Raw genomic sequence first — 25,753 nt, 5'->3', positions numbered from 1 at the left:
CATGTGTGGATCAGAGTGAAGACAGGACTTATGTGTTTCTGCCTCAAGTTGTATAGAAATCTGGAGGAATCTAAGGTGAGACCGAAGATGTATCTCCAAAAGACTAAAGTGTACTTTTTTTTGTTGTTCATCTGAACATACTGGGACGCTTTCCTGTTTTATGAAAAAAAATGTGGTTGTAGATTTATAGCTGGGACATCAGAGCTCAATGCTTGCATGCACAGGAACACCTCTTATTAAATTCTGTAATACTGTGTAATGTTTTCATCACTTTCTTTTGTATTAAACCTACAAATTAAAGAACATTTCCTGAAAATATAATTCCAGTGCTTTATTTCCTCAGGCATTTAGGTCCTATTACATATGCTCACTGAAGACCACAAAAATCATCTAGTAATTTTATTTCCTATACGTGTATGTTCATATACCGGTAAGCACCTAAGGGACTATGTACTTTTGTTAATATTGATAGAGACAGTGATTCATGTGCACTGCAAAACAGTTTGATTAACCCAGTTTTCCAATGGTTTGATGTGTCCAGTCATTTTCTCCAAGATTTGAGGATGACACCTCGCTTCAATGCACACTGATGCAGCACAAGCGTGAGAACTAATTTTCATATAGTTTCAGAAGAAATATCAGGGTAACTCAACAAACCAGTAATACAGGTAGCAATGTTATATAACAGCTTTATTTAGAAAAAAATGTATAATCAAATAGGTGCACAATTAATGTCCTCAACATGTCACAAATCAAAATAATAAAATGAATATGTCCATGCCACAGCCCCCCAAAGTCCATGCAGTTCCTGGAGGAAGCCAGTTACAATCACTTCTCCAACGGAGCATAATTCAACAATTTCTCAATAAGATCCACATGTGAAAGGAGCATTCTCCGACAACAGTATCTCTTCAGGCCCAGGGCATCAAGTGCGTCACTTAAGAGGGAGAGAGGAGGTAAAGTCAGTCCTAATGCATATTAATATAATAATAATAAATAAGTGAAGTACATGGACATTACTGCAGACAATACTGACAATATCAGCCTAAATCGCGTCCTGGGTTTGATTGTAAACAGCTCAAAACCTTTGGGGAAATGTAATAACTGAATAGGCTTCAAGTTTTGCTTGTGTTGTGAATTTCAATAAGACTACTTGCAGACAATTCTTCTGGCACAGCTGCTCCCACGGATGCAGAGAAGCCTTTGTAATTTGTCTTGGATCTGACTTCAGCCTTACTAACCATGTTATTGACACACTACCAGGAACAACAACTACTAACGAAACCAGAGGACATTAACTTACCCCTCAGTATACTCAGCTTGGAGTAGGCCGAGGTATGCCTCCCACTTGTTACCCACGATCTTCCCACACGTGAAGCACCGGATAGGGATTATCATTGTAGATCACCTAGAGACGGGCACATCGTTCTGTTAACATCACTATCAGAGAAATGATTGTCACGCTTGCAAGGTAACTACCTAACTAGCATCAATTAACTGGTTAATGCTAACGAAACCATTTCATTAACATACAAGTACCATTTTTGGTGACTTTGATTTGTTTGAGCAGTTTGCGCAAAACACTACCTTTTAGCTAGTATTGTGTCGGGTTACTAACTTCAGTGTTTTTACAAAGATTCTAAGTACAGAACTTGGCGTTAATGGGAACGTTTTGATTGAAAGGGTTAACACAAAAATAAGTCTTTATCTACAGTAGCATCTGAATTTAGAGGTACACGGTTTAAGCTCGCCCATAGACTGTAGCCACGCGATTAGCACAACAGTATACTGTTAGCTAACGTTAGCCACTAGTAACTTGTTGACAGTTAGTTATTTACCAGTCGGAACACAAAGTCTAAAAATGTCATAGTGTCTACTCACCGTCACAAGGCTAGTTTACTTAAAGCTTTAAATTTGTTTTGTTATTTTGAGAGAAACTAGCAACGAGAAAGTGATGGCGGCTTCCCTCGTTTGCACCGGCTGCAACAACAGTAAGAAGGCTTCCGGTTCACATCCTTCAAAATTAAAGCACAACTTCCTTAAATGTGTACTGATAAACTGAAACCGTTTATTAGTCACAGCCTCATTGATTTAAATGGGATGGACAAAGTATTTGAAACATCTAGCAGCACAACCAACTGCACCCTCCAAATACCATAAAGTTGAGTCAACATCAACCATTCTTCAATGTTGTGCAATGCTGTTTTCACTCATTTTGGCTGAGCAGACAGCAGAGCTGTAAGAGTGTGTACAGTACAGACTGACTGTGCATACTTTTTTAACATCTCCCAGACTCGCTGGAGTCTTGTTGTACTGGTTACTGCCTATATCTTTATGATTTATGTGTGTATTGTTTTAGTGACTTCAACGAACTCTCAGCATAGCTCACACAGGTAGAGGACAATAGAGCTGACTAATAAGGGCTTCTGTAGGCCAGTGTAGATATCGATCATTTAGGGTAAAAATAACCACATAAAAATTATCACTCTTTTTATATTTACACAAACACGTAAATATATTTAGAAAGTATGCTTTAAATGTGGTTATTTAGACATGTTCTGACTGCTGCAAGATATTTTACAGAAGCACTGTGTTGTAAGATAATTAAATACAGTTTTTTTAAACATGAAAGGTTTCATTTGACAGTGGGTATCATTGGATATTATATAGATAACATATTTCTGTTGCTGTTGTCAGATGCAAAGCCTGTGTCTCCAAATTTTTAGCCTTTAAACATTTAAAATTTTTGAATTTTGAGGATTGTGAACTGAAATCATATATTTGAAAATGGAAATGTAGATTGGAACAAAAATCATTCAACATAAATCACAGAATACAGATGCAAAGATTTAGTAGGGTAGCTTTAAGATTAAGACATATATCCTTACAATTATATTGTCTGACACTATAAATTAATTACAATAGCTCAAATGAATGGTCAGCTTAACTTAAAGACAATTTCACCTCTAGTTAATTCATAGAGCTGTTTGCAGCTATCTGCAAATCACCAATTCTGAATAACTTTGAATAAAGAATGCAATTATTATCAAAGAAATACTCACTTGGGCTGGTTCACTGCCTTTAATAAAGGTTGGACTACAACCTCTTTCCTTTTTTTACATTAAGGAGTTGGGGGGCATAGAGAGTGTGCATAAGGAAATGTTAGAAATATATCAAAAATATATCATAACCATCATTATCTTCATTACAGTCACCATGAAAAACATCATCATTACCATCATCATCTGTAACATCACCGTCATTGCCATCACTAACATCATACATCATAATCACCAACAACATTATTACATCATCATTTATTTAATTTAACTTGCTACAGCACATGTGCTAAATGATGAGTCCTATCTGAATTATTGCATTTATACGCTGTTGAATTTATGAAAATAAGATTTTTCTCTTTTTTTGGTACACTGTATTGTACAATGTAAGGTGAAGTTTGTTTTGGTGTTGGCATACTATCTTTTGGATGTGTTTCGGGTGGTGAATGTGGTATGTTCGTACAATATATGTGGTCGGTAAGGCGTTCATATACCCTTACAACTAAAATCAAGTAATGATTTATGTCAGAACTGTCTCTTTGCTATCTATGTATGCAACAGGGACCCATGAGCTTTACATGTGAGTGGATAATATTGTGTACAGCTGTACAGGTGAGTATATGCAGCAACAGAATTGTGACTGCTTGGCAATTTTTTTCCTTTGAGTAAACTGTACAGCAGTAGTTCTTCTACACTTCACTGTCATTGTATTAGCAACCTAGGATGCGCCTTACATTATAGTTGTACTTTGTTATTAATGAGGTTTTGAAAACAAGATCATTTTTTTTCCCTATAGCCACATATGGGGAGCAAAGCAAAAACAGAAACAACTCCCAAGTTTTGGCAACAAGTTTTAAACCTGATACTGCAACTCTAATGGCTGCTACAGCTAAATATCTACTGTAAGATGTAAACAGATTGAACCAGCACGACTGTGCCTATTATGTAAGACATGAAAGGTTATTGATTTCTGACATCATTTGACAGTAAAATAAAACTCTTTCTTATTCTACAGCAGCAAATAACTTCACCATTCTTCTCTGCCACATACTATACATGTTTTATCCCCTACATCCTATCCATAAATCACTGCATGCTTTATATTTTCTGTCTCTATAAAGGTTTATCCTTTAAATTGCTCTGTACCGTTCTCTGTTTGACATTTTTTGGATATGTAGGGATGCAGTGTCTCTATCCGGGTACTCTAAAGAAAGACAAACTTATTCCCTTCGGTTAGGCACTAATGTTGCCAAAATATGTGCAATCGATCATAATGCATATTCCCACCTGTTTTCAGGCCTATCATTTCACTCTGTCTTATTTAAAAGTAAAATAAAACCTACAACAACTCTGATAACCAGTATTATAGTATATCTATAAGTTTCAACATTATGAATACAGTTTTCATGATCTTTTCGTAAAGTGAACCAAGCTCTTTTCCGGTGCAAGAATGTACAAATATTGCAAGATTATGTCAATATTTGTGCAAACTGGATTAAATAAGATAAAGTAGTTGAATAAGATACCTTTAGAGAGTTTAGGCCTTTAAGCTCAGTACTACAGTGAGTTTTTTTTTGTTGTTTTTTTTAAGAAATAGATTATTAGAGTTCAGATGCAGTTTTTAAGCAACTTCATGCATATGCTATGTGTAATTATGCTCCATATACAGCCTTGATCAAAACTTGAATGGTTTGATTCAGTACAAGTGAAAGCAAGCCGACAAAAAAAAAACAACGTAATTTTCACAGTGGCTCCCCATCCCCCATTTGTACCATGGTAGTCTGTGAACCAATCAGCAATGACACTCTAATTTCTCCTCGCCAGTAGCAACACTCCCAGCAAGATGGCTCCTGCAGCAATAACGGCACCACCAATGAGAAAGGGTTTCAGGTGTTCCAGAGAGTCTGTGCCACAGGCCGCAGCCTCGTCACCTGCTGCTGCAGCTTCAGCTTCTGCTGCTCCATCCTGGGAAGGAGGATGCTCAGGCTCAGGGGCTGCAGGTGCAGGGTCAGCCTTGCGTGGGGCTGCCGGCTCCTTCTTCTCTACTTTAGATGCTGCCTTGGGCGCTGGAGCTCCGGACTTGGCCTTGGCTTCCATGGACTCGGAGGCAGAGGTGTGGTCTGGTCAGGAGGAGTCTTTATAAGGTCAGCTCTGTGCTGCTTCACTGAGGAAAAACGGCAAACCAACACAGCCAGATTATCCTTCTAAATTAGGCTCAGACATCTTGTTATCTGCTCTGTTGACTGTAGAGACTGACTTATGAGAGAGCCCTTAATATCAATGTATTCACTGTACAGCAGTGAAGCAGTCATGTGGCAGTGGGGCCTTAAATGTGACCTTGGAAAAAGATGACATTGATGGGAACACTCCGATGCTCAGAAGGACAGGGAATTGTTTATTTTGGTCACAACAGCTGTGACATAATTGTCAACTGAAGACATAATGTTACGGCTGCTTCCTGTTCAAAGCTTTTTCATGGAACAATCTGTTAGTTTTGTAATGGAGGAAGGGAGAATGGTACTGCAGCTGCAGAGCCTATTCATAGTCAAGGACTGAATCTATATTCCTTTGACCCAGACAAGAGCCTATTCCAGACGAAATAACAGAAAGATTCAATCTCTTTCCATGGCTTGCTCTCTGTTCTCCCACTTTAAAAGTGCATGAGTCATATGTGCTATAAACGGAGGACAAGATGGAGGAGAGAAATCAGAACCACAGTGACTGCGATAGAGGAAATCAGTGAAAACACAAATGAGGGGAAAGAATGAAGAGGAATAAATACTACTGGTATTTAATGAACACATCATGGCAGCTTGCACTTTACAGAATGTAGGATGGACACATCTTTACAAAAAATGCCTCCTATTAAATCCTGCAGTGATGTGATAAGAAGAAATATGGATATTACATACCTCTCCAACAGTGCTGCAGAGACGTCAGGAATGACAGGTTGAGGAAGAAGCAGCAGTCTCTGGAAGTCAGAATGTCCTTAATCTAAGAAAATCAGAGGAAGCGGAGAGATGGAGGACACTGAAAGCAGGAGGGAGGAGAATGAGAGGAGGAGAGACTGGGATGTACCATCTGGTTCTCAAAATAGGGGTAGTCCATCCTTTGGTCACATCCTGGTTCTAGAGTCTTTTTTTTTTTTTTTTTTTAAACATTCTTAATCCAGTTTGATTTTTATGGCTGTAATAAGGGTTATTTAAATGATTATCCTTAAAAAAAAAAAAAAACAGGTATAATACATGTTACATAAAGGATCTTGTTAAAATAATAGGAGTAAGTATTTGAAAAAAGGATATTTTGACTGTTTTGGCTCAAGCACATTTGATTTCAAATTAAACAGTTGCTCAGGTTAAAGGGCTGACTGGGTGTGTTTGGAGGTGTTTGGTAGGAATCACAACCCCTTTTAGAGATAGATCCAAACATTTTTTTCAGAGCTGGAGCTGAGTGACTGAGCTACAGATCATACACTGTTCATCCATGGGTGTAAATACCCTCCTAATTAAAACACATATGTTTAATACAGTCTGCACAGGGAATAATTCTAATAATTACTAATTCATTCATTCAGTTTATTCTTATGGGCTAATAGTTACAAGAACTTGGATGTACTGTACACAGTTGCTCTCTCTCTCTCTCTCTCACTGTCTCCATCCATTCATTTTCTATACCTGCTTATCCTGTGCAGGCTGGACCCAATCCAGCTTTCACTGAGTAAGAGCTGTCTTTAACTTACCTGAAAAAAAATATCAGAAGGGCATTACCACTGATTGAAAGCAACAAATCAGAAAGCACTCACACAGACCCAGACAGTACTAAGACAGGTCACAAATGCAGTACAAGGACAGATCATTGTTATGTAATTGTAAGGGCAGAATTAAAGTAGTATAAAGGGACTTCAACTTTTTCTACATTTTTCCAGACCAACACATAACCCAGTGACACCACTGACCACCATCATCCGTCAATTCCCACAAGATTATTGTACCCCTTATCCAGTAATTTCCTGTCTATGCTTTCTCCTGTATGAAGAGGAATCATCCTGCATCTGCATCAAGTTTATACCAATGTCTATGCAAATGTGCTTTAGTGTGAGAATTATACATTTCAAATACGCAGAGCAATATCTGTTTCTTGCATTACAGCCTTTATTCCCCAAACAATATCTCATAGTGATTAGACGAAACCTGATGCAGTTGACGCACCAAATACAGGCAGCTTTAGATCTATTTTCGGACGGGGGGTGTCTGTCAAATAACCCTTAACCCTGAGGTCAACACTCTTGGCAACAGGCTGTGTGAAAGTGACAAGTCCCCGTGACTGGACGAGGCTGAATGTTCTGATGAGGTTTTTCGCATTCATTTCATCTCTGTAGATTGTTGGCTCAGCCTCTACTTGTTCGCCTGCATTTTTGACATATGACAGTACCTATCTTCATGTTAAGATTTTATGGCGTGACGCTGATCCACGCCCAGTCTACGTTCATCCAAAGAGGAGCATAGTACGTCAAGATAGGAATCGGGAAGTAAGGAGTTGTCGGTCAAATGCGCACTGGTTCGAAGACACCACCAAAGCGAGTCAAATATGAGCCCAAACTTTCAAAAACAACTCAGGAAATCAAACATCAAGCCCCACCTACCCCTTTCACCTCAATTTCATATCTTCTCTTGATGTAATGTGTGAGGACACGTTCACTAGATACATTTAGGTAATTACGAAAAACTATCCATGTATTGGGTCTGTTACGTGATATTTTCTATGTTTGTATATAGGTTTGTGTTTGTTTTGGACAAAATGCTCCTTAAAATCCATGTTTATTTTCCACAAGTGTGGGTCTCTCTTTCGTTGCTGTGGTAACTTACGTTGCTTTGGGTAAATACTTAACTGCGCATGTGCAGTGGCACAACAGGACTCAATCAAATAATATTTCTGCGTTAGGCCAATGTTATATTTATCATATTTAACAGCTTCCCCAAACTAGGCTATGTAATAACTGAATAAGTGTCAAGCCCCCCCGGGGTCTCTCTGGGAGACTTCACAAAGGGGAGCGGCATCCTCTCGACAAACACTGCTCTCTTTGAATCTGATTCCTTGGTATTCACAAACCACCAGTGGCGCCCTTTCTCCGTAGGATCTCAAAAGTGTCTGCGGTCTACCATTTAAAAAAAAAAAAAAAAACAGTCAGGTGTGCGTAAACAAAGCGGGTTTTGCGCTGCCAAACACGGAAGGGGAATAGCCAGTTCTTACGTATTTTCCCTGTGTGAGAAATGTCCGATGGGATGGGCCAGATTTTCGGAAAATGCTACCTCCGTTTGGCTGCTCTCCGAGCTGGGGTTCGGGAGTTGTCCGGCTGATGGCACACACCAGCCACTGACTGACTGAATACAACGTGAGAAACGAAGGACTCGTCTTGTTCGGTCAAACCTGAGGGATTGTTATCTCCTGTGGATATAGATCATCATGCCGAGCTCCGACGGAGGGACGTGAAAATGACCCACAGTCAGTGAACTGCCACGGCTGACGACGTGTTGCAATTAAGCAGAGAACTGAGCAGTTAGTCGCCAGCGGTTTGAAAACGACCGTGTAATTAATCACGCTCTTTGATGCCATGTATCAGGTCCGCCTGACACCCGGCAGATAACCGAGGAAGCTCCGGGTCCTTGATATCTCCGTGTCCATTCATCCGCCTGTTGTAATGACGTCTATACGCTTGTTGTAATTTCTTTTATTTATTTTTTTTATCGGTGAGACATTTATGAATTCATCGCCCCCAACCCTGAGCCCGTGTCGGGGAGAGCGAGGCTGAGGCGGGTCGGCAGTTGGAAGGATATGGGAGAGCGAGCGGAACCGATGCAGTGGGTCTTGGCGAGGCATCGTCAAAATACAGGTGAGCGGCAGCTACCGGATGAGGAGGCTGACTAACCTGACTGATAAAATGCCTTAAGATACGTGCACATGCAGGGGAGTCAGCCCGCCGCGGCTCGGACAGTGTGACCCGGCTTTTTAGCTCATGTTTTCGTGACGGTTTCAGACACATTTCTTAGGCCACATCTCCTAGCTAGGCCCGCAGGATGCCACCTTAAGCAGCTGTCCTGATTAAATGAGATTAGACATTATGCTGCCGCTGCTTCTGATGGTCGACTTGTTGGAGGCGCACGTTTGGATGCTGTTGCACATATTAATACTGAGGGCTGCAGCTAACCGCATTGTTAGTGATTTTTTTCTTTATTTGTCCGTTATTTTACAGTCAATTTATGTTATAAACTGTCAAAATGATTAGACATGCCAGTCACAAGTTACAAAGGCACGAACTGGTGTGACAGTTTCTTGGTGCAGTTGGTGTAAACTGGCAAAAATCTTGACTAAGTTAAATCAGACTCCATTACCAGTGTTTGTGTTGACTTGTTTTTCTGCTTAGTTATTAGCCAATTGATCAGTCCACTGGTCTTTTCATGAGTACAGGGAGATTAACCAGACTAATGCATACATTATCATATTGTACATTATCCAGACTATATGCCATTGGTTAGGCAGTAGATGACATTCTTCCCCTTTTAAACAAGGACCTGGAGCAGAGACAGCAAGGGGAATGTCACACCTGTTTATCATTCACACTGAGAAGATTTCACTGATAATTTGGGCCCTCCTTTTCGCACAACTTCTACTTGTGGATGTCTCTGTTGTAGTTACACTCATGCCACTCATTTCAAATGCCTTCACTATGCAATGGTTCAGCATAAATGACCAGAGGTGTCAGTTGGAGTGTGTGGCTTTGCAGAATAGTAATATGATACTCCAATTGAAGAGAGTGATATAATGACTTCAGGGAAGCAGAATGAGAGGAATGTGTCTCATTATGCGTAATGTGGCACATGCTGTAGTATGGACTCGATGTAGTCTTCTGTTTTATGCTAAGGTGTCAGATGAGTGTGTTATGATCAGGAGCACTGAGATGTTTATGGCACACGGATGAGTACTGGACTATATCCCAGCTTTTACTATTTACATATTTATATATTATGACATATTTTATATAGATTGCATTGTAATCCTGCCTCTACCCTTAAGCTTATCAAGTATTGGCCAGCCTACATTCAGTATACAACATATTTGATCAAATTTAAATTGAAAAAGAGCCCTTGAAATACAGCCTGTCATCAGTGTCTTGCACCTCTCTGCTCTAACTCCACATACCGTCCATATTTAAACTCTGTACTTGAATGTAAATGGTTTGCATTCACTGATGCTATGTTAAGGTCTGAAACTTTGGTGTACATCAATCATTGGTTTGGCTTTTAAAAAAAAAAACTGTCTAGCCTCGAAGTCTCGACAAAGACAGGTGTAAAACACCACTTAACTGGGTTGCGGTTATATTCTAGGGGCAAGCAAAAAAAAAACAAGAACTGAATTAACTGAACTGGCTTTCCTGAGACTGAGTAAGGCGAAGTATGTTGCAAACGACCCTAGTGGAAACTGAGTGCCTCCAGTGAGTCCTGGCAGATCTCCTTTGTTTTCCCCGTCAGTGTGTGAGAGTTTCTCATGCGTCACCTCTTCCTGTGCCATAAAACTGGCTCCTCTTCTCCACTACAGAATTATTAATTTAATTTGATGTAGCAGGACCTAATGCTGTGTTGTAGAAGGTAGTTTAACAAATGACACTTCTTTTGAATGAAGCAGCAGCAAAGTGGAATATTTTTGCAGTATATGATTATTATGGTTCTGCAGGTAACAACCAACAATAATGATGGAACAAATTTAGTCATTTGTGATGTTGACGTCTATGTTGTAATAAACACCATGTACAAAAGGAATATTTAAAGTAGGAGTTTTATGGACCAACAATGGACATAAATATTGGATCAAAAGACGAAGGCTCATAGGATCTGAACAGTTCAACACTCATCTGTCACGGTTTCTGCATACGTGATGTGTAGGTGAGTGTTTATGAGAGAAGATTTTTTTTTTTTGAAGATGTTCAGACAAAACCACCAAGACAATCACCCATTCATTTAAGGTAACTCCCTTGCATCAACTGATATATTTGCACATATCGGCTAAACTGAGGAATGATATGAGGGAGACCTAACATGTTTAGTTAAACTCAAAATATTTAACTCAGGTACGAAGTTATTGTAGTTTGAAAATACAGTGCCGCGGGCCCTTAAAATTGAAGTTCATTTTGTTGTCTGTGTGCAGAGAACATTTTTCTAATACCGTATCATGTAAAACACGTTAATTGGAAAACAGCATTTTACCAACAGATAATTCTTTGAAGTGGACTGAAAATGGATTATTCTCTAAGCAGTAGTGTGCAGTGTTTCGTAAAACAATTTGGAAAACATGGGAAACAAATTCCTGTAACCTCTGTGTATTCAGTTGTCAGACATGGTGCTTGCAAAAAGCAAGTTCTCGAGATGTACCAAGGTGATCAATATTGCCAAGTTTGAGTTGCCAATAACCTGTTATACCTGGTGCATGTACAAGAGTTTGGTTTATGTAAGGTCCTCCCTGTGTCTTGTGGAGATGTAGCTATCATAGCATGCACCTTCATTATAGACTTGTTCTTTTTGATAGTGCATCATGGGACAGGTGATCCAAATAAGTAAACTGGCATCACTCTGTGATGATATCCATGAGACAGTATTAATGATGATACTGATGATCTGGCAGGTGCTTTGCAAGCAGGTGTGTGTTTGTGTGTTTCCCCTCCCGATCAGATGTGCATGTATTGCAGAATCTACTGTGTACAACTGTTCAAGACAACTGTGTGGAAAAGGTACCACAATACGTTCAGCATCCTGCTGAAAAACCTATGGCTGCTGTAGTGTTGCATGGACAAAACTGCTGCAGTTATTTTCAGTATCTGATCAGATACGACAAAGAGATCTGTACGTGGTTTGTGGCAGAAAGCCACAGACAGGTTGGCAGAGCACATATGTTACCACCCCAACACAAAAGAAAAACATTCATATACACACAAACACACACATGCAATCTGCAGTGCACATACTATCACATCAATTGAAAGAAGAGAAAATGGAGTGGGAAGAGGTGAAAGGGATTGAGTGGGTGGCAGTGGGAGAAAAAGATGGAGAAAGAGGCAGAGGGAGAGTAGGAGTGAGTGGCACATGGCTTTCAGTCTAAAAAAAGATGAGCAATGCGAACCAAAACCAGAATCTGGATTAGCTAGATAAGGAGGAGGAGGAGAACAGGGGAAAGCTAGGGGAGAATATGTAGGTTTCCTCTGCACTGAAAATGGTGCAGATGCACACGCTCGTTTTCATGCTCATAAATGTCCTCTAAAATATGAATACTGAATGAGTGTGTGGGAAGGAGGAGAAGAAGGAGAGAGCATGATGATGGGAAGACAGAAGATGAGAAAGGCAGAGGGGGAGATGGAGATAGGACAGGGGGCGATTCTTCAGGATGGACAGAATAGGGAGAGACGGGATCGTGGGAGACAGCAGGAGCAGAGCCAGCGATGTGACAAATGCTGGAGATAATCTTGATCTGAGCAGAGTGTAACACTGACCCAGGCAGAAAAAGAGAGACTGGAGCAGATGGATATATGACAGAGAGCAGAGGAGATAGAGAGATGTGGGACTGTGCTTCAGTCGCGCCATCATGCCAACCCAGTGTAACCTCAGCATTTTCTGTTGTCATTCTTAGTAGTCTGTCTGTCCAGGATCATGCCCAAGACCTCACTATATGTCAGGTCCTCTAGAGCCTGCCTTCAGTGTTCCCCCAAACAAATATTTTTCCTTTCCTGTTGATACCTATCGCTTCTGACATCATACCAAGCTACCTTCAGGAAAGGGAAGTCACTGCATAACTGTACACTTGAATGTGTGCCAACAGAGCTTAATAGAAAATAGTAGTTCACCAATTAATTGTGGGATATCAGATGACACTGATGTGAGTCAGTCCTGTCTGGAAAGCAATTCTGGCTGAACCCTGTATTTCAACATGTGACCAAAAACACAGACTTTCACATGTGCGTGTGGTCTATCAACTTTGTCAACAAAGCCACATCCTTGCATAATGTGTGTACAGACTGCATGGCATTCAAAACATTGCTCTGTGAATTTACAACATAGAGATTCTTAGCTATTTTAAAAGATACACATCTTTCATTTAACAAATAAAAGCACCACGCCACATCCCATGGATCAGCACAGGACGTCCACACTGCAGCACTTTTTTTTTTTCTGCAGCGAATGTTAGATAAATCCAGGATGTATTACTGGAGTCCGTTCACTTTTGTTTTGCTGGACACACCTTAATTTACATAGATTCTCTACTCATCTCCAGTGTGCATCGTGCTGAAAGCTGGTGTATTCCATGCTGACATATAAATGCGCGAAGAGATGTATGTGCATAACTAGGCTGAATTTAGAACAAGTGAGGGAATCGGTCTCCTACTGATAATTACAACAAGTCCACAGGTGGTTCGTTAAACATGAATGAAATTTAGTTTGTAGTTCATGGGTATTTACTGTCTATTACTTAATAGGCAAAGCAAAACAAACATACTGTATGAGCAAGGGAATGCGTTTCAGAAATGGAATTAATATTTGTCAAATGTTATGTCAGAACATTTTGATCACTGTGATTACGGAAGTATAGGTGAGGCCCACGTCAATGCGTGTCGTGACCTCAGGAGTGATGTATTGACAAAAAGTCTTCATCAGAGCACACTCAACGCATCAGAGCAGAGCAGCCTATTTGCATACTGTCCGGTACTATCACCCCCTTGACAAAGTGAAAGGGGAACTGTTTCATGTTTGTTTAATCAAGTGCTGAAAAATACAGGGCACATTGCTACATGAGTGAAGTTTCCCTGCTTGTAAGAAAATCACATATCCTGTTTTTAGTGCCAGACTAAAAGTGTGGACCTGTCTGTCATATAACTGTTCAGACTAATAGTAAACACAAAGTTGCTTGAAGTGATGCTTTACTCAAAAATCTGTCTTTTGAATATCAAACACTTAGCTCCTGAGGCACTGAAAGCTGCCTCGTAGTTTCCACTGGTGACAAGCTCTCATAGCAAAAAGAAAGCGTGAAAACATCTATACAAACTTCTTCCTGATGATGGTTTCAAGAGGTTTATGTGGAAAATTTTATACATGTCCCTACATGAAAACTGGGCTCTATTGGAATTTGTTGTAACTAACACAAGTCCAGCTGACCAAAGCTTGAGCAAGAAATAACAAACGTGTACAATGATCCTTTAAGCTTACAGGGGGTGTTAGTTTGACATTCAAATATACTGTAGTTTATGGTTGGATTATCACTTTGAAAGGTGTCTCGTGATACTACTACTACTACTACTACTACTACTACTACTCTACTGTTAAAAGTAGTAGAGTTGTTTTTCATTAGTCTGAAGGCAAAGTGACAAACTTGGAAAAAAAGACCTGTTTTATTATATTTAATTTTAAGGTTATGTTGTAGCATATTAATCGGCAGTAAGATGAGGGATCTGTATTTGCCTGTTTTGATAATGGATTAGTATTTCTCCTCTGTTTGTTCTCAAACCAGTTCATAAGATATGCTCTCATCTAGGTGTGTGTGTGGAGATGCTTGGAAGACAAAGTAAATGTTCTTCTTCAGCTGAGAGGTGACAGAGGGAGAGAATGTGATAGAAAGTAAAGAGACTAACCAATAGGCTGGTGTGCCACAGCTTGACTTGATGGTGCTGCTGCTGCTGCAGCAGACTCGCTGTGGGTTATATAGGAGAGGAGGATACTAAAACACCCGCTGCCAGCCATACCAGAACAACCTGCTCTCTGCAAAACAAGGAATATGCAACAGTGCTGAGATCAGATGGGACTTGAGTTTACTGTTCGTGTGGGTTTTAGAATCAGGTCCAGTATCTGTGGCTTCCTCAGGAGTGATGTATTGATATATTGACAGTGCTCTCTTTTGAGCAGTGAGACCAGGTGAGTTTAAACTTCTACCTTTTATTTGCAATGAGGAATATGTGTGCGTATTGAGTGAACAAACAGATAACAGAAATAGATTTTTTTGAGCAGCTATACCTGTAAGTGAAAATATGATCGTTCTGGGATTTACCAAGTTACAGGATGTGTAGAAGATGCATCAGACAATTGAAAAGATGCTGTGCTGCATGCCAGCGCCCTGTTTGTGTCAATAAGTCTATGTCAAAGACAAAGCCCATAATGACGGATGGGGAGCCCTGTCATTGTTGTTACATCATTGTTGTTGCATCACGTGGGTACGGGCCAGGGCCTGGCACACAGTAGCACGCTGTGTGGAGCACAAAAGCATTGCTCACATGCAGGAATATGTCACAGTGTTTTCACAAAACACATGTCATTTGGATTCAGTCGGCGTCACTAGCTCAGGATGGGAGTTGAGAGTTTGCATGACTCATGCCATGTGCAGGGAGCCTATCGTAGCATAGTCAGGGACAGCAGCTCAGCTAGGAGTTGTATGTATTGTAGAGTTGTCCTAAAGGTCAGGTTTTAGACATTTAGGTTGTGCTTTTGATCTAAGGTTATAAACACAGCAGGGTGTGTGGTGTGTGCCAGCTTCAGGTGCTGGGACTGAATGTTTTATTGCCCAAGGAAGTGTAAAAATACAAACTTGTTTGAAATTTCACCTCATTAATAGTTTCTCAACTATTCCCTCAGCATCAATAGTGGATTGATTTGGAATTTGCTTTTTTCCTGACTGCATCATAATCAAGAAAATCATGGAGGGTATCCCTTCAATTACATGAGCAAAGCAAGTTAGTTGAATCAATATTGACAGTAATAGAAAAATTTGTGTGTTGTGAAAGTGTATTTACATGTAGGACAGGAAATGCTTTCAGAACATGATCTATGGTAGCCATAGAACCATGGTATGCATATAGACTATGTCTTGTAAAGTGAAAATGTGAGATCCACTTATTTAAACTAAACATTGCTGTATGTTTAAATGTGCTGGGTAGGATCCAGTTGTCCTCATAGTGGTAGATATTTGTTCCCCCTGTCCATTTTCCTCCTCTTTTTGGCCAGCTTCTTGTCAAATGGATTTGCAAGGTTTTCATCACAATAAAAAGAAATATTCAGGTGTGGCTCAAGCTACTGATAATTATATCTTTTTGTGTGAAGTGGATGCTTTCTGTGAAAGTTGAATTAGTCAGCTATGTGTGTCAAAACGTGTTGACTTTTGCTCTGTTCTAGTTAAGAAATAATCAGAATGGTATCATAATTTGCAATAGTCCAAGTGTGTGCAGTGAGGCCTCAACACTTCTTAAGTGTATTTTTTGAAACTTAATTAATTATTGCACAGAAAAATATTCTTTAACCCTCTTTTGGGTAGGATTTGGTGGCTTTTGTATTGGTCTATTTGATGGAGTACCGGTAGAAGATCGGGTATACGTACATGGGTTATTTCACAGTCTAAATTGCTCACACCATGGTGCATGCTTTATCTGTTGAATATATGCAGTTTTCTAATTGTGAATAAAATAATTAAAAAAAATATATATATATCCACTTTTTACTCGCATAATGTCAGTGCACCACAGTTTAAACCAAGTTTATGTAGTGAAGCTGTAGTTACATTGCAAGAATCGGTGTGATTTGAGCTGATGAAAGACACTTAAACATCAGATACACCTCTTGGAATGATCAGCATATTCTCCTCAATTATGTTGTTCTTCTTTTATCAAACTCAATCAGCATTTTTTCCAGAAACCACATTGTGACTCCTTGGTGTTATTCTCTCAGATGACCTTGAATTGATTGAGCAGCAGCTGTGACGCGGATCAACTTTGAAATAAACAGCTAATTTTGTCTGTCATTAAGTAGTCAATTTAAAAAATTGCAAATACATTTTTTCATTAATCAAAAGGCCAGGGTTCCTGTGAAAGAAGATGACTATACTGTGAGAGTGAACTGTTAGCATTTCACTGTGGTCATAGTGCATCTGCTAATGTCTATAATATAGAAGCCAAACAGCACCACTAATAGGCTAACATCCTCAGGGTGATGGATGGGAAAGCCCTTGAGGAGGCAACTGCCATTACTGAGGATGCTGAGTGGAGATGTGTGCTGATGGCCGGAGTCTTCTTCCATGAAATGAGGCTAGGGGATCCGATCTGGTCAGAGGTCAGTGCTGATGAGTTGTACACACAAGTGATTACAAGAGTTATAGGCTGGATTTCACATATGCCACTATGCAGCTTGATAGATTGCCCATACTAAGATTGTTGGGCTGGTGTACTCTCTAGTGTAAGGCTTTGATTGCTTGAAAAAAGTAAAGCTGAATTTAAAATACTGATCATCAACATCAAATTCAGTTCTGATGTTGAGGGCTATTCACAGCTTTCCTTATCATTTTAACTGGATTTAGATAACACACTAATAGTTATAGCGACATTTTTCTGAGGTGTGCCAGTTCACTTTGGTCTTCCCAGGAACTTGTCAGCGATCAATTAGAAGCACTTATTGACCTTAGGACCTGCGTTTACCTGGCCTGAAAAGTGACTACATGGCTCCAAAGACAACTGAGAATGACAATGTAGCTAATAATAATGTTTGTCTAAAAGCAATTTACAAAGTGCTTCACTGCTCATAACTGCTGAAACAATTAATTCATCGATCAGTCAATTGATAGAAATGCAATCCAGAATAATTGATTGATTGACTATTGTTATCTGTTTATCAGCCTCTCATGTCTGAGGATTTACTGCTTTTATTCTGTTTCATATTGGTGTTGACAGCATATCTTTGGACAAAACAAACAATTTAAAAAAGTCACCTAAGGTTCTGGCTGATTGTGATGGGTTTCGTGGTTCTCGTGATTTTTTTTATTTGACATTTTATAGATTTGACCATTGACAGAAAAAGAAACAATCATAATGGTTGGTTGCATTCATATTCATAACCAGATAGAATTAAACAATAAAAGACCATCAATAAAAGACATCCAAAGTATTGGTCCTGAAATTACGAAAACAGTGGTTATGAATGACTGAATGTGCCTGTAAACATTCTGACTTTGCTGTCCTAACAAGCAAATTAAATTGGAGAGCTAAGCATCCATTAATTTGGATACCATAAATCACCCAGTGCATGCTGGGATAGGCTTCAGCCTCCTCTGATGGAATAAGCAATTTAGAAAATGCACAAATGCACAGACAGATGGAAAGAACTGATGTTACCTTATCAGACTTTTTACTTTACCTAAACAAACTTTACTGAGTAGATTTACACTACAACAAGGTCGTACTGTCACACTCTAATCCCATTTAATTCCTAATTATGTCATGGTGTTTTTTCCACTCTTGAGGTCTCTGCTGGGAGTTTAAGCCATATCGTAACAACAGGCCTGGAGGAGAGTGCTGATAACAGTGTCCCTGGCGGTCTAGTGTGCAGCTCCTGCATTTAAGAGATCTTTAAGATTTCTCTGGCCTGATTGTTTTGACCTAAATGAGATTTGGGGGGGGGAGTTCAGATGTTGCCTTATTTCTTTTCCCCTCTATGTTTCCTCCCTCCCTCCTTCCACTGTCCTCTTTAATGTTACTCCAACCCAGATAGAGTTTTACAAGTAGCTGGGAGGTGACTTTAGTCACATGAACCCATTCACACCCCTCTGTTTCCTTCACTCTCTTGCATTACCTCAAAGTAGGAGGAGCCACATAAGGCCTGGAATCTGTAGGCCAAGAGCTGTGTCTTACCGTATTCCTCATGTTCTCTTTTTAATATATAATTATTATATAATAATTTCTTCTATAATTATTTGTTGTCTTTTCGTCTTGCCTCCTTTTTATGAATATTCATATCAAATACACAAGCTCCATATTGGGGTGGCACACCATCTGCTGTGGAAGACTGAGAGTAAACATTCCTGATTTCACTGTGCTGTCTGTCCTCTTTGGTTGATGGTGTGCCAATCAGTGAAACCACCTACTGTAGTGCTTTGATTGGAAGCAAAACCCTCATCCTGTCCCCCCACTGCTCATAGTTTGACCCCTGTGCTTTGAAGCAGTTAGCTTGTTGTAATCCACTGCCAGCACAGCCAAGGCTGAGTTGGTGCAAGAACAATTTTTGTGTCACTGAAACAATGAAGAAATTAGTCGTTATTTGGCATGAACTGCCCAGTGATGTTTGCACCCACTACATGAAATCATGTTTTCTTGGTGTGTTACATCTGTACCGAGTATTATTCAAATAATATTTCATATTATACACTCTTGAGCTTATACCCTGTGAATGTGACAGCTTCAGTGTGGCAGCTGCTGTGCAGTAGGGTGTTGAATGGTATGAGCCCCTTTTCATACAGGTGCATGTCAAGGTTTGAAAACAGGAATGCATGAGATAGCAGAAACACCTTAAAATGAAAGGTAGCAGCCTTACAGAGAAAACCAGTTTCACAAAGCTTACAAGACCATTACGTGTGTAGATTTAACTTGACAGTTAGGACTTGAGCCTGTATTTTATTGTGTCTTTCAGTCGGTGTTGGTGAGAGTCTAATCGTGACCAGTGTTGGGAGGTGCAGCACACCTGGCCGGACCTCTTTGCTGCTGAATGTAAATTTTTAAGCGGCCATCATGGACATTTCGCAGTCAGGTGAATAATGGGCGTCTGCTAGTTTGATCATCAAAGCAGAACTAGTTCCACCAGTCGTTTCTTCCTCTCAGTAGAAAATTATCATCATGTCCAGTCACCTTTTATGAAATGTAATTCACTTTTAGCTGAAGGCTGTGCTTGTTATTTTGTCACAAGACCAATCCTTGCCTATGATGTGTGCATATAAAGCCTATGGCTAATTTCCAGCTCAATAGTAGGCTATACAATAGAAGAGCTTGGTAATACGGTTGTAAAAATTATTATCTTTATGTTATATGTTGACATTGCCCTGTTAACATTCAGTGTTACTCGCACAAATGAATTATGTGTATGCATGGGGGCTAACAAATGTGTTCAATGCATTTTCTTCCTCAGAAAACATTTGCAGAGCCAATCAGTGGATCAGATTAGATCAGTGGAAGAGTGTGAAACTATTAGCAGTAATGTGCATCGCTTAGCCGTGTGCTTGTGTGGATGCGTCTACTCTCCAATGCGCCTGTGCTCGGTCCAAAACATATCACAAATATCATAGACATACCAGTGTTTAGTAGGTTGCACATAGTAATAAAAAGCAGGGCCCTCTGAACTAAGCAATCTAACATTTATGTAGTGAAATAATTGTGGTCAGTCATAGTCAGGCCAAATAGTAGACCTGACGGAGAAAAGTCACAGTCACAGTTCTCCTTAAAAGTCTTTCATGCTTCATGTTAGTCCCAAACAAAAGGGGAAACCTTTGATCTGTATTCAGACTCAATGAAAATCAGTGCAGGTGATTAGGCTCAATAGGCAGCCACTTTGGATATAAATGAGGGAATTATCACATGGCTAAAACATCGGGGATAATTCACCCCACTATTTATAGACTCAGACTACGGGGCCAAATTTATTCTTGATTCACCCCTCTCGACAGAAGGAGGAGAAATCTGGTCTGGGACCTTGGTCGGCACTGATGTGGGGCCCAGATTATGTGGTAATGTGAGGGGTTTCAAGATCTAGTCTTAAACCTTCCATACTGCTTGCAGACTCGATGTCGCTACCCTGATAATATCAAACATGTTTGATGTTTATGAGTTCAAATCTGGATGACGACGATTATGATTGTGTCAGTACTTTCACAACAGCGCCAATAGTTGAATTTCACTATACCAACAGAATTCTACCTTGCAACAGTGGAAAATATCCCGTTTGAACTAGCTAACCAAATGTTAGCGTTACAAGCTAATGTTAATCCCAGAGCAGTAGACTGTGTTGCCAAGCGACCCTGTCTTAGACACTGCCTAGACCTTGAAGCTAACATTAGCTAGCATACTACTGCTGATGGATAGTAAAACTGACAGTTAAAATCTCACCTCCAGTTCTTGTTTAAGAACAGAAAACCTGTGTTGACAGAGTGTCCCCAAACATTGTCTCATCCCACTCGTTCATCCTTCTGCTTTTGTTTCTTCTCACTGCAAAGTATTTCTAATGTTACAACAAGTTGTTGCACCACAGTTTCGATTTTGTGTGTGTGCTTCCCCATGAGATTAATGTGGTGGTGCATTGTTCCCTGATTGCTCTCTCTGACACAAAAATCTTAATAATATCCTGTTGGGTGTGATGTGAAGTCTTTTATTTGCCAATGCCAAGCTCCTGAATTTTGAAAGTTAAAAGTCCAGTGAACTTGGGGGGGGGGGGCATGGGAATCTACTCTGATAACAAGGTCTCCAGTGTTTCTGTGTATGTAGTGTGTTTGTAAAAAGCAAAAAGTGTTTTTCTGTAATACTCTACACATCCCTACTGAGAGCCACTGTATGTAGGTGGTAGCACAAATACCTCAATGAGTTTTTTTTTTGTTTGTTTTTTTTGCCTGATTTTTTCCTCCAGAGGTAATTAGGTGCATTCTTGTTGAAGTATAAATGAGGAACAGTATATTCCACAGAAGAATTGTTTGTTTATATTTTCAGGTCATTTGTCATGCTCAGTCTAGATTCTTTCTTGTGCCTCTTAGTCTAATCTAGGAAATCTTAGACCCTGCCTCAATTCATGATTATGTGCTGAGCTAGTATACTGAATACATGATGTACATATTGTTGAGATGTCTAAAGGGGAAGCTCCTTGTGGTCTGTGCAAAGTCAGATCTTTTGTATTCAACTTGGCAGTTAGCCTACCCATTCACGATTTGTAGTGGAGATGCTTTTTCTTTGTTATTTCTCTTCAAAGCAAGTCCTTTGAGAAACTTTCATCTGTGCATCTGTCATCATTGTTGGGGCATGAAGTTACCCTAGAAACTCTTAGTACACACTTCTTGATTGTTTGTGGTGAAAAGGATGCACTTCACAGAACATTGTGAAACACAAAGCACAAAGACCAGAGGTGTTATTTTTACAGAACGTTATTGTTCTGCAGACAGATAGCTTTTTTTCCTGCAGTCGTTTTGTTGGATTTCTTATTGGCACTATCAGGATTTACAGTTAAATCCATTGTGGACATGTACATCATTGCATATTTGCTGCAGTGTTGATCATTGATTTCTTTCTGCAGCCCTACATTTACATTTACCAGGGAATGATACAACTATCTCTAGCTATTTTATGTAGGTAGGATGCAGAGTGAACAGCTATAATGACTGTGGTATTTAAGGGTGAAACTAGGAGGGTGTTGCCAGTTTCTACATAACTAAAAGAAAGTGAAAAAATATTCTGACACAATACTAAAAAGCAGAGGAGTGCTGGACAGTCAACAATAAGAAATTTTGTTGTGTTGCTTTATCTGTTGCAAAGCTCATCACTAACCTTAAAGCTGGATTTTGTGTACAGTATATATATAATAGTCTTGGCATTTTGGATGGCATACTTTTTTGACAGAACTGAAAGAGCTGTGCTTTAGCTTTCAGCAAATGTGCAGGGGCAGTCCACCATAAAGGCTGTATCAGCCTGTATCAGAACCATAAGGCCTGCATCAGCCTCCCTGTGGCTCCCTCTCTCCCTACTATTTCCTTCCTACCATGCCTTTTACAGTTCATTTCAGTTTAGCCCAGAGGCAACTTGAGTAAACACTCTGCTTTTTCAACAGAGAGAATGGACAGAGTGATGTAAAAAATAAAGTTTCATCACATGACCGTAGCCTGCACGGTACCATCTATATCGAAGCAGGTTCTCTTTCTTTTCGTCATTAAGTGGTGCATTTTCTCTGCATCCCTTCACCCACTTAGTCCCTCCCATTATCTTTCACTCTTCTCCTCTGTGCAAGTCTATTTCTGTTACAATCCCTATAGCCCTCTCTGTTTCAGCATATACAGAGTTTAAGAAACAGAAACCAAGTCACTGCCCTGTCATGTATGCCAATATAATGTACTGTGAGTTTGTACATCGTTGGTTTGTCCTTTCCGTGCTGTCTTTTGCTGTTCAAAGGATGTAAGAATATGATGCACAGTATATAGGACATTGGGTTAAAACCTTGTGAAGTACCCGTGGAGAAATGAAGCATAAACACTTTTGAGATAAAGACGCAAGGTTGAAATGGATGTCATTTGTTCCTAAAGTTTTCTCTCTGTCTTTGCTTTTTCCACAGGGCAGTGATGCCTGGCATGGTGATGTTTCGGCGGCGCTGGTCAGTTGGCAGTGATGACCTGGTGCTGCCCGCACTCTTCCTTTTTTTATTGCACTGCATCTGGTCAGTCAGTATTTTTGTCACTTTATTGATTGATATATATATATATATTTAATTTTAGATTTATCAGTGTATCTCTAGACGGATACAATGGCGTCCAAAAGTCTGAGACCACTTTTGGACCCCGCTATATTTTTCTTGATGTTCATTATTACTTCCTCATCCTTGTGTTTCAAACTCAGGCTGGTGGTTCTGTCCGTGGTTCTGTTCGGCCTCCCTTATGGCTCTGACCAGTCCTGTTCCGTAACACTGGTGGACCATGGCCGAGGATACCTGGGCATCCTGGTCAGCTGCCTTATCTGTGAGAGTGCCATCATGTGGTTGAGCATGAGAGGCAGCATTTTGTACACACAGCCCAGGGAAGCTGTGCAGTATGTTCTCTATATCCGGCTAGGTAAGACAAGCAGCTGCACACACTTTTTTTTTTTCTTTCATATAACAGGCTCTTTTGCACACGATTGCCTCTTGTTGCCTGTTAGCATTGAAGGAGGTGGTTTTGAGGATTAGTTGTGTTTCAAGTTGCAATTTGAACATAGTTTATATTGATTGGGCAGATAGTGATCGTTATTCTCCTCACTCCTTCTCCCTCTTTCTCTCTCAAGCTATCCTGTTGGTCGAGCTAGTATATGCCGTGGTGGGAATAGCCTGGCTTGTCCAGTACTACCAGCCGTGCTCTGATGTCACAGCCAAAAACCTGGCTTTAGGTGAGTGAAAGAGGGTATGAAGGGGAATGGAAAAAGACACTTTAAATTAAAAGGTGTTTGTTATTCTTGAATGTGAATAATGTTTTAATGTCCTTTTCAGGAATTGTTGCATGCAACTGGCTTGTGATATTCAGCGTCTGCATTACCCTCATGTGCACCTTTGATCCTACGGGTCGGACTTTTGTCAAACTGAAAGCCACCCGTCGTCGTCAGCGCAACCTCACAACATACACACTCAGGTACTAACAGGCCCTTAGAGTTTCCATTTCTGCCATTTCTGTCTCTTATTTTGTCTTGACACAAAATTCAACTAAAACACAACATCCAGGCATGTATGAGAGTATTTGTTGCCTTTTTCTCTACATTAGACACAGGCTGGAGGAAGGCCAAGCCAGCAGCTGGAGCAGGAGACTTAAGTTCTTCATGTGCTGCACAAGAGCTCAAGATACACAATCAGTGAGTCACAACACACACTCACTCATTTCCCCTCTGTGGTTGAAGGAAAATGGATTGAAACCAGAATGAATCCAGAAATATGCCATTAAGCCCTGTCAGGATTAATGAAAACTGACATAGAGGCGCTTATTCTTATCTACTTACCAGTGACATTAAGTATTCCGCACAAAAAATGACTGTAAAATGATTTAATTTCAGGTTAAATCAATTTACAAGCAGTCCGCAAAAATGTTTGCCACGACTAAAGTCATAAACAGTCTTGTAACTTCCATTCACTAGACTAGACTGCAGAATGGAAGTCAGCTTTCAGTCAAGAATCCAGTGTATTATCTGATTCAAATTCAAACTATTACTGTGTCCTCAGTGAGTCTGTATAACTCCAATGGGCATATAAAGCCACGGTACCTCAAAAAGTTAAACATCCAGGTATTTGTAATTTGTGGATCAGTGCAGCCGTGCATGGAGGTATGGTGATGTGTAAATGCAGTAATCCACAAGAAACATCTGTTAGGCAAACGGTATTGCTTGTGGATTTGTAAAGCCAAAGTTGCCTCACCTTTGTGCTAAATCTATGTTACCTCATTTATAAACCTTCAGAATTGCTAATGGGGTGGGGAGAAATATACACTTTTACATTTGCTATGAACTTTTGCTCACGAATTTCCCCTAGGGGATAAATAAAGTGTCGATCTATGTTTCTATCTAGAAGCACTATTCAGTTGAACAGAGCACAACAAACAGAGGGTTAGGCAAACTTTCTGTAGTTCGGTCCTCTTTTTAATACTCTGCTTTTTCAACTTGTCCTGATATCTGCTGCTTTCATGTCCAGGATGCGTATTCAGAAGTGGCCAGCCTTTTTGCAGAGTTCTTCAGAGACCTGGACATTGTGCCTAGTGATATTATTGCTGGCCTGGTACTTCTCCGCCAGAGACAGAGATCTAAGAGATCAGCTATCCTGGACCAGGTATCACTGTCTATAAAATATGAAATAATAAGATATATTAATGTCTGTATTTTTGTACTTGTGTATGCATGTGCTGTAATGAAAATAACCTTTCTTTCTTCCTTTCGTTTTCTCATCCTAAGGCCAACAATGACATTTTAGCCTTCTTATCTGGAATGCCTGTAACTCGTAATACCAGATATCTGGACCTTAAGAACTCGGTGAGTTTCTTCTGAGTGATAAACTGACAGAGCCACGGTTGACTTGTGATTTATATCACGTTAAGCCACAGTGGACTCTTGTGAAAGTTGTGAAAGGATTTGAATTCAAAAAAATTAAATACTGGGTCACAAA

At 39.9% G+C, this 25,753-nt stretch overlaps 2 protein-coding genes across 4 annotated transcripts in view; one reads left to right on the top strand and one right to left on the bottom strand.

Moving 5' to 3' along the window:
- Nucleotides 1–672: 672 nt before the first annotated feature.
- polr2l (RNA polymerase II, I and III subunit L) lies at nucleotides 673–2,025 on the bottom strand. Its single transcript, XM_023405987.2, has 3 exons — nucleotides 1,882–2,025; nucleotides 1,304–1,408; nucleotides 673–937 (listed from the first exon to the last, which is right to left on the bottom strand). Exons 2-3 carry the CDS (start codon nucleotides 1,396–1,398, stop codon nucleotides 829–831), a joined length of 204 nt encoding a protein of 67 aa, XP_023261755.1. The 5' UTR covers nucleotides 1,399–1,408; nucleotides 1,882–2,025; the 3' UTR covers nucleotides 673–828.
- A 6,123-nt stretch (nucleotides 2,026–8,148) lies between these two features.
- dagla (diacylglycerol lipase, alpha) overlaps nucleotides 8,149–25,753 on the top strand; it is a 34,444-nt gene continuing 16,839 nt past the window's right edge. Inside the window, exons 1-9 of one of the 3 annotated variants that reach the window (XM_087173907.1) lie at nucleotides 8,149–8,949; nucleotides 19,532–19,648; nucleotides 23,198–23,299; nucleotides 23,479–23,690; nucleotides 23,899–24,000; nucleotides 24,101–24,239; nucleotides 24,369–24,456; nucleotides 25,286–25,420; nucleotides 25,543–25,620. In XM_087173907.1, coding sequence (XP_087030033.1) covers nucleotides 23,205–23,299; nucleotides 23,479–23,690; nucleotides 23,899–24,000; nucleotides 24,101–24,239; nucleotides 24,369–24,456; nucleotides 25,286–25,420; nucleotides 25,543–25,620 — 849 coding nt within the window. In that variant the 5' untranslated portion in view covers nucleotides 8,149–8,949; nucleotides 19,532–19,648; nucleotides 23,198–23,204. The remainder of the gene's footprint in view (nucleotides 8,950–19,531; nucleotides 19,649–23,197; nucleotides 23,300–23,478; nucleotides 23,691–23,898; nucleotides 24,001–24,100; nucleotides 24,240–24,368; nucleotides 24,457–25,285; nucleotides 25,421–25,542; nucleotides 25,621–25,753) is intronic. The other 2 variants (XM_023405960.2, XM_023405961.2) reach the window with 2 other exon arrangements.

This window comes from Seriola lalandi, unplaced genomic scaffold (assembly GCF_002814215.2).
Source record: "Seriola lalandi dorsalis isolate HSWRI2012SDOR001 ecotype SW California unplaced genomic scaffold, Sedor1 jcf7180002054291, whole genome shotgun sequence".
In the NCBI taxonomy this organism is placed as follows: Eukaryota; Metazoa; Chordata; class Actinopteri; order Carangiformes; family Carangidae; genus Seriola; species Seriola lalandi.
The sequence above is the reverse complement of the archived record's forward strand: the minus strand, read 5'-3'. Positions and strand labels throughout refer to the sequence as shown.

Coding starts and splice junctions, on each gene's coding strand:
- polr2l (XM_023405987.2), bottom strand. CDS start 1,398: ATGATAATCCCTATCCGGTGCTTCACGTGTGGGAAGATCGTGGGTAAC. Junction 938..1,303: donor CAAGCTGAGTATACTGAGGG/GTAAGTTAATGT, acceptor CTCCCTCTTAAG/TGACGCACTTGATGCCCTGG.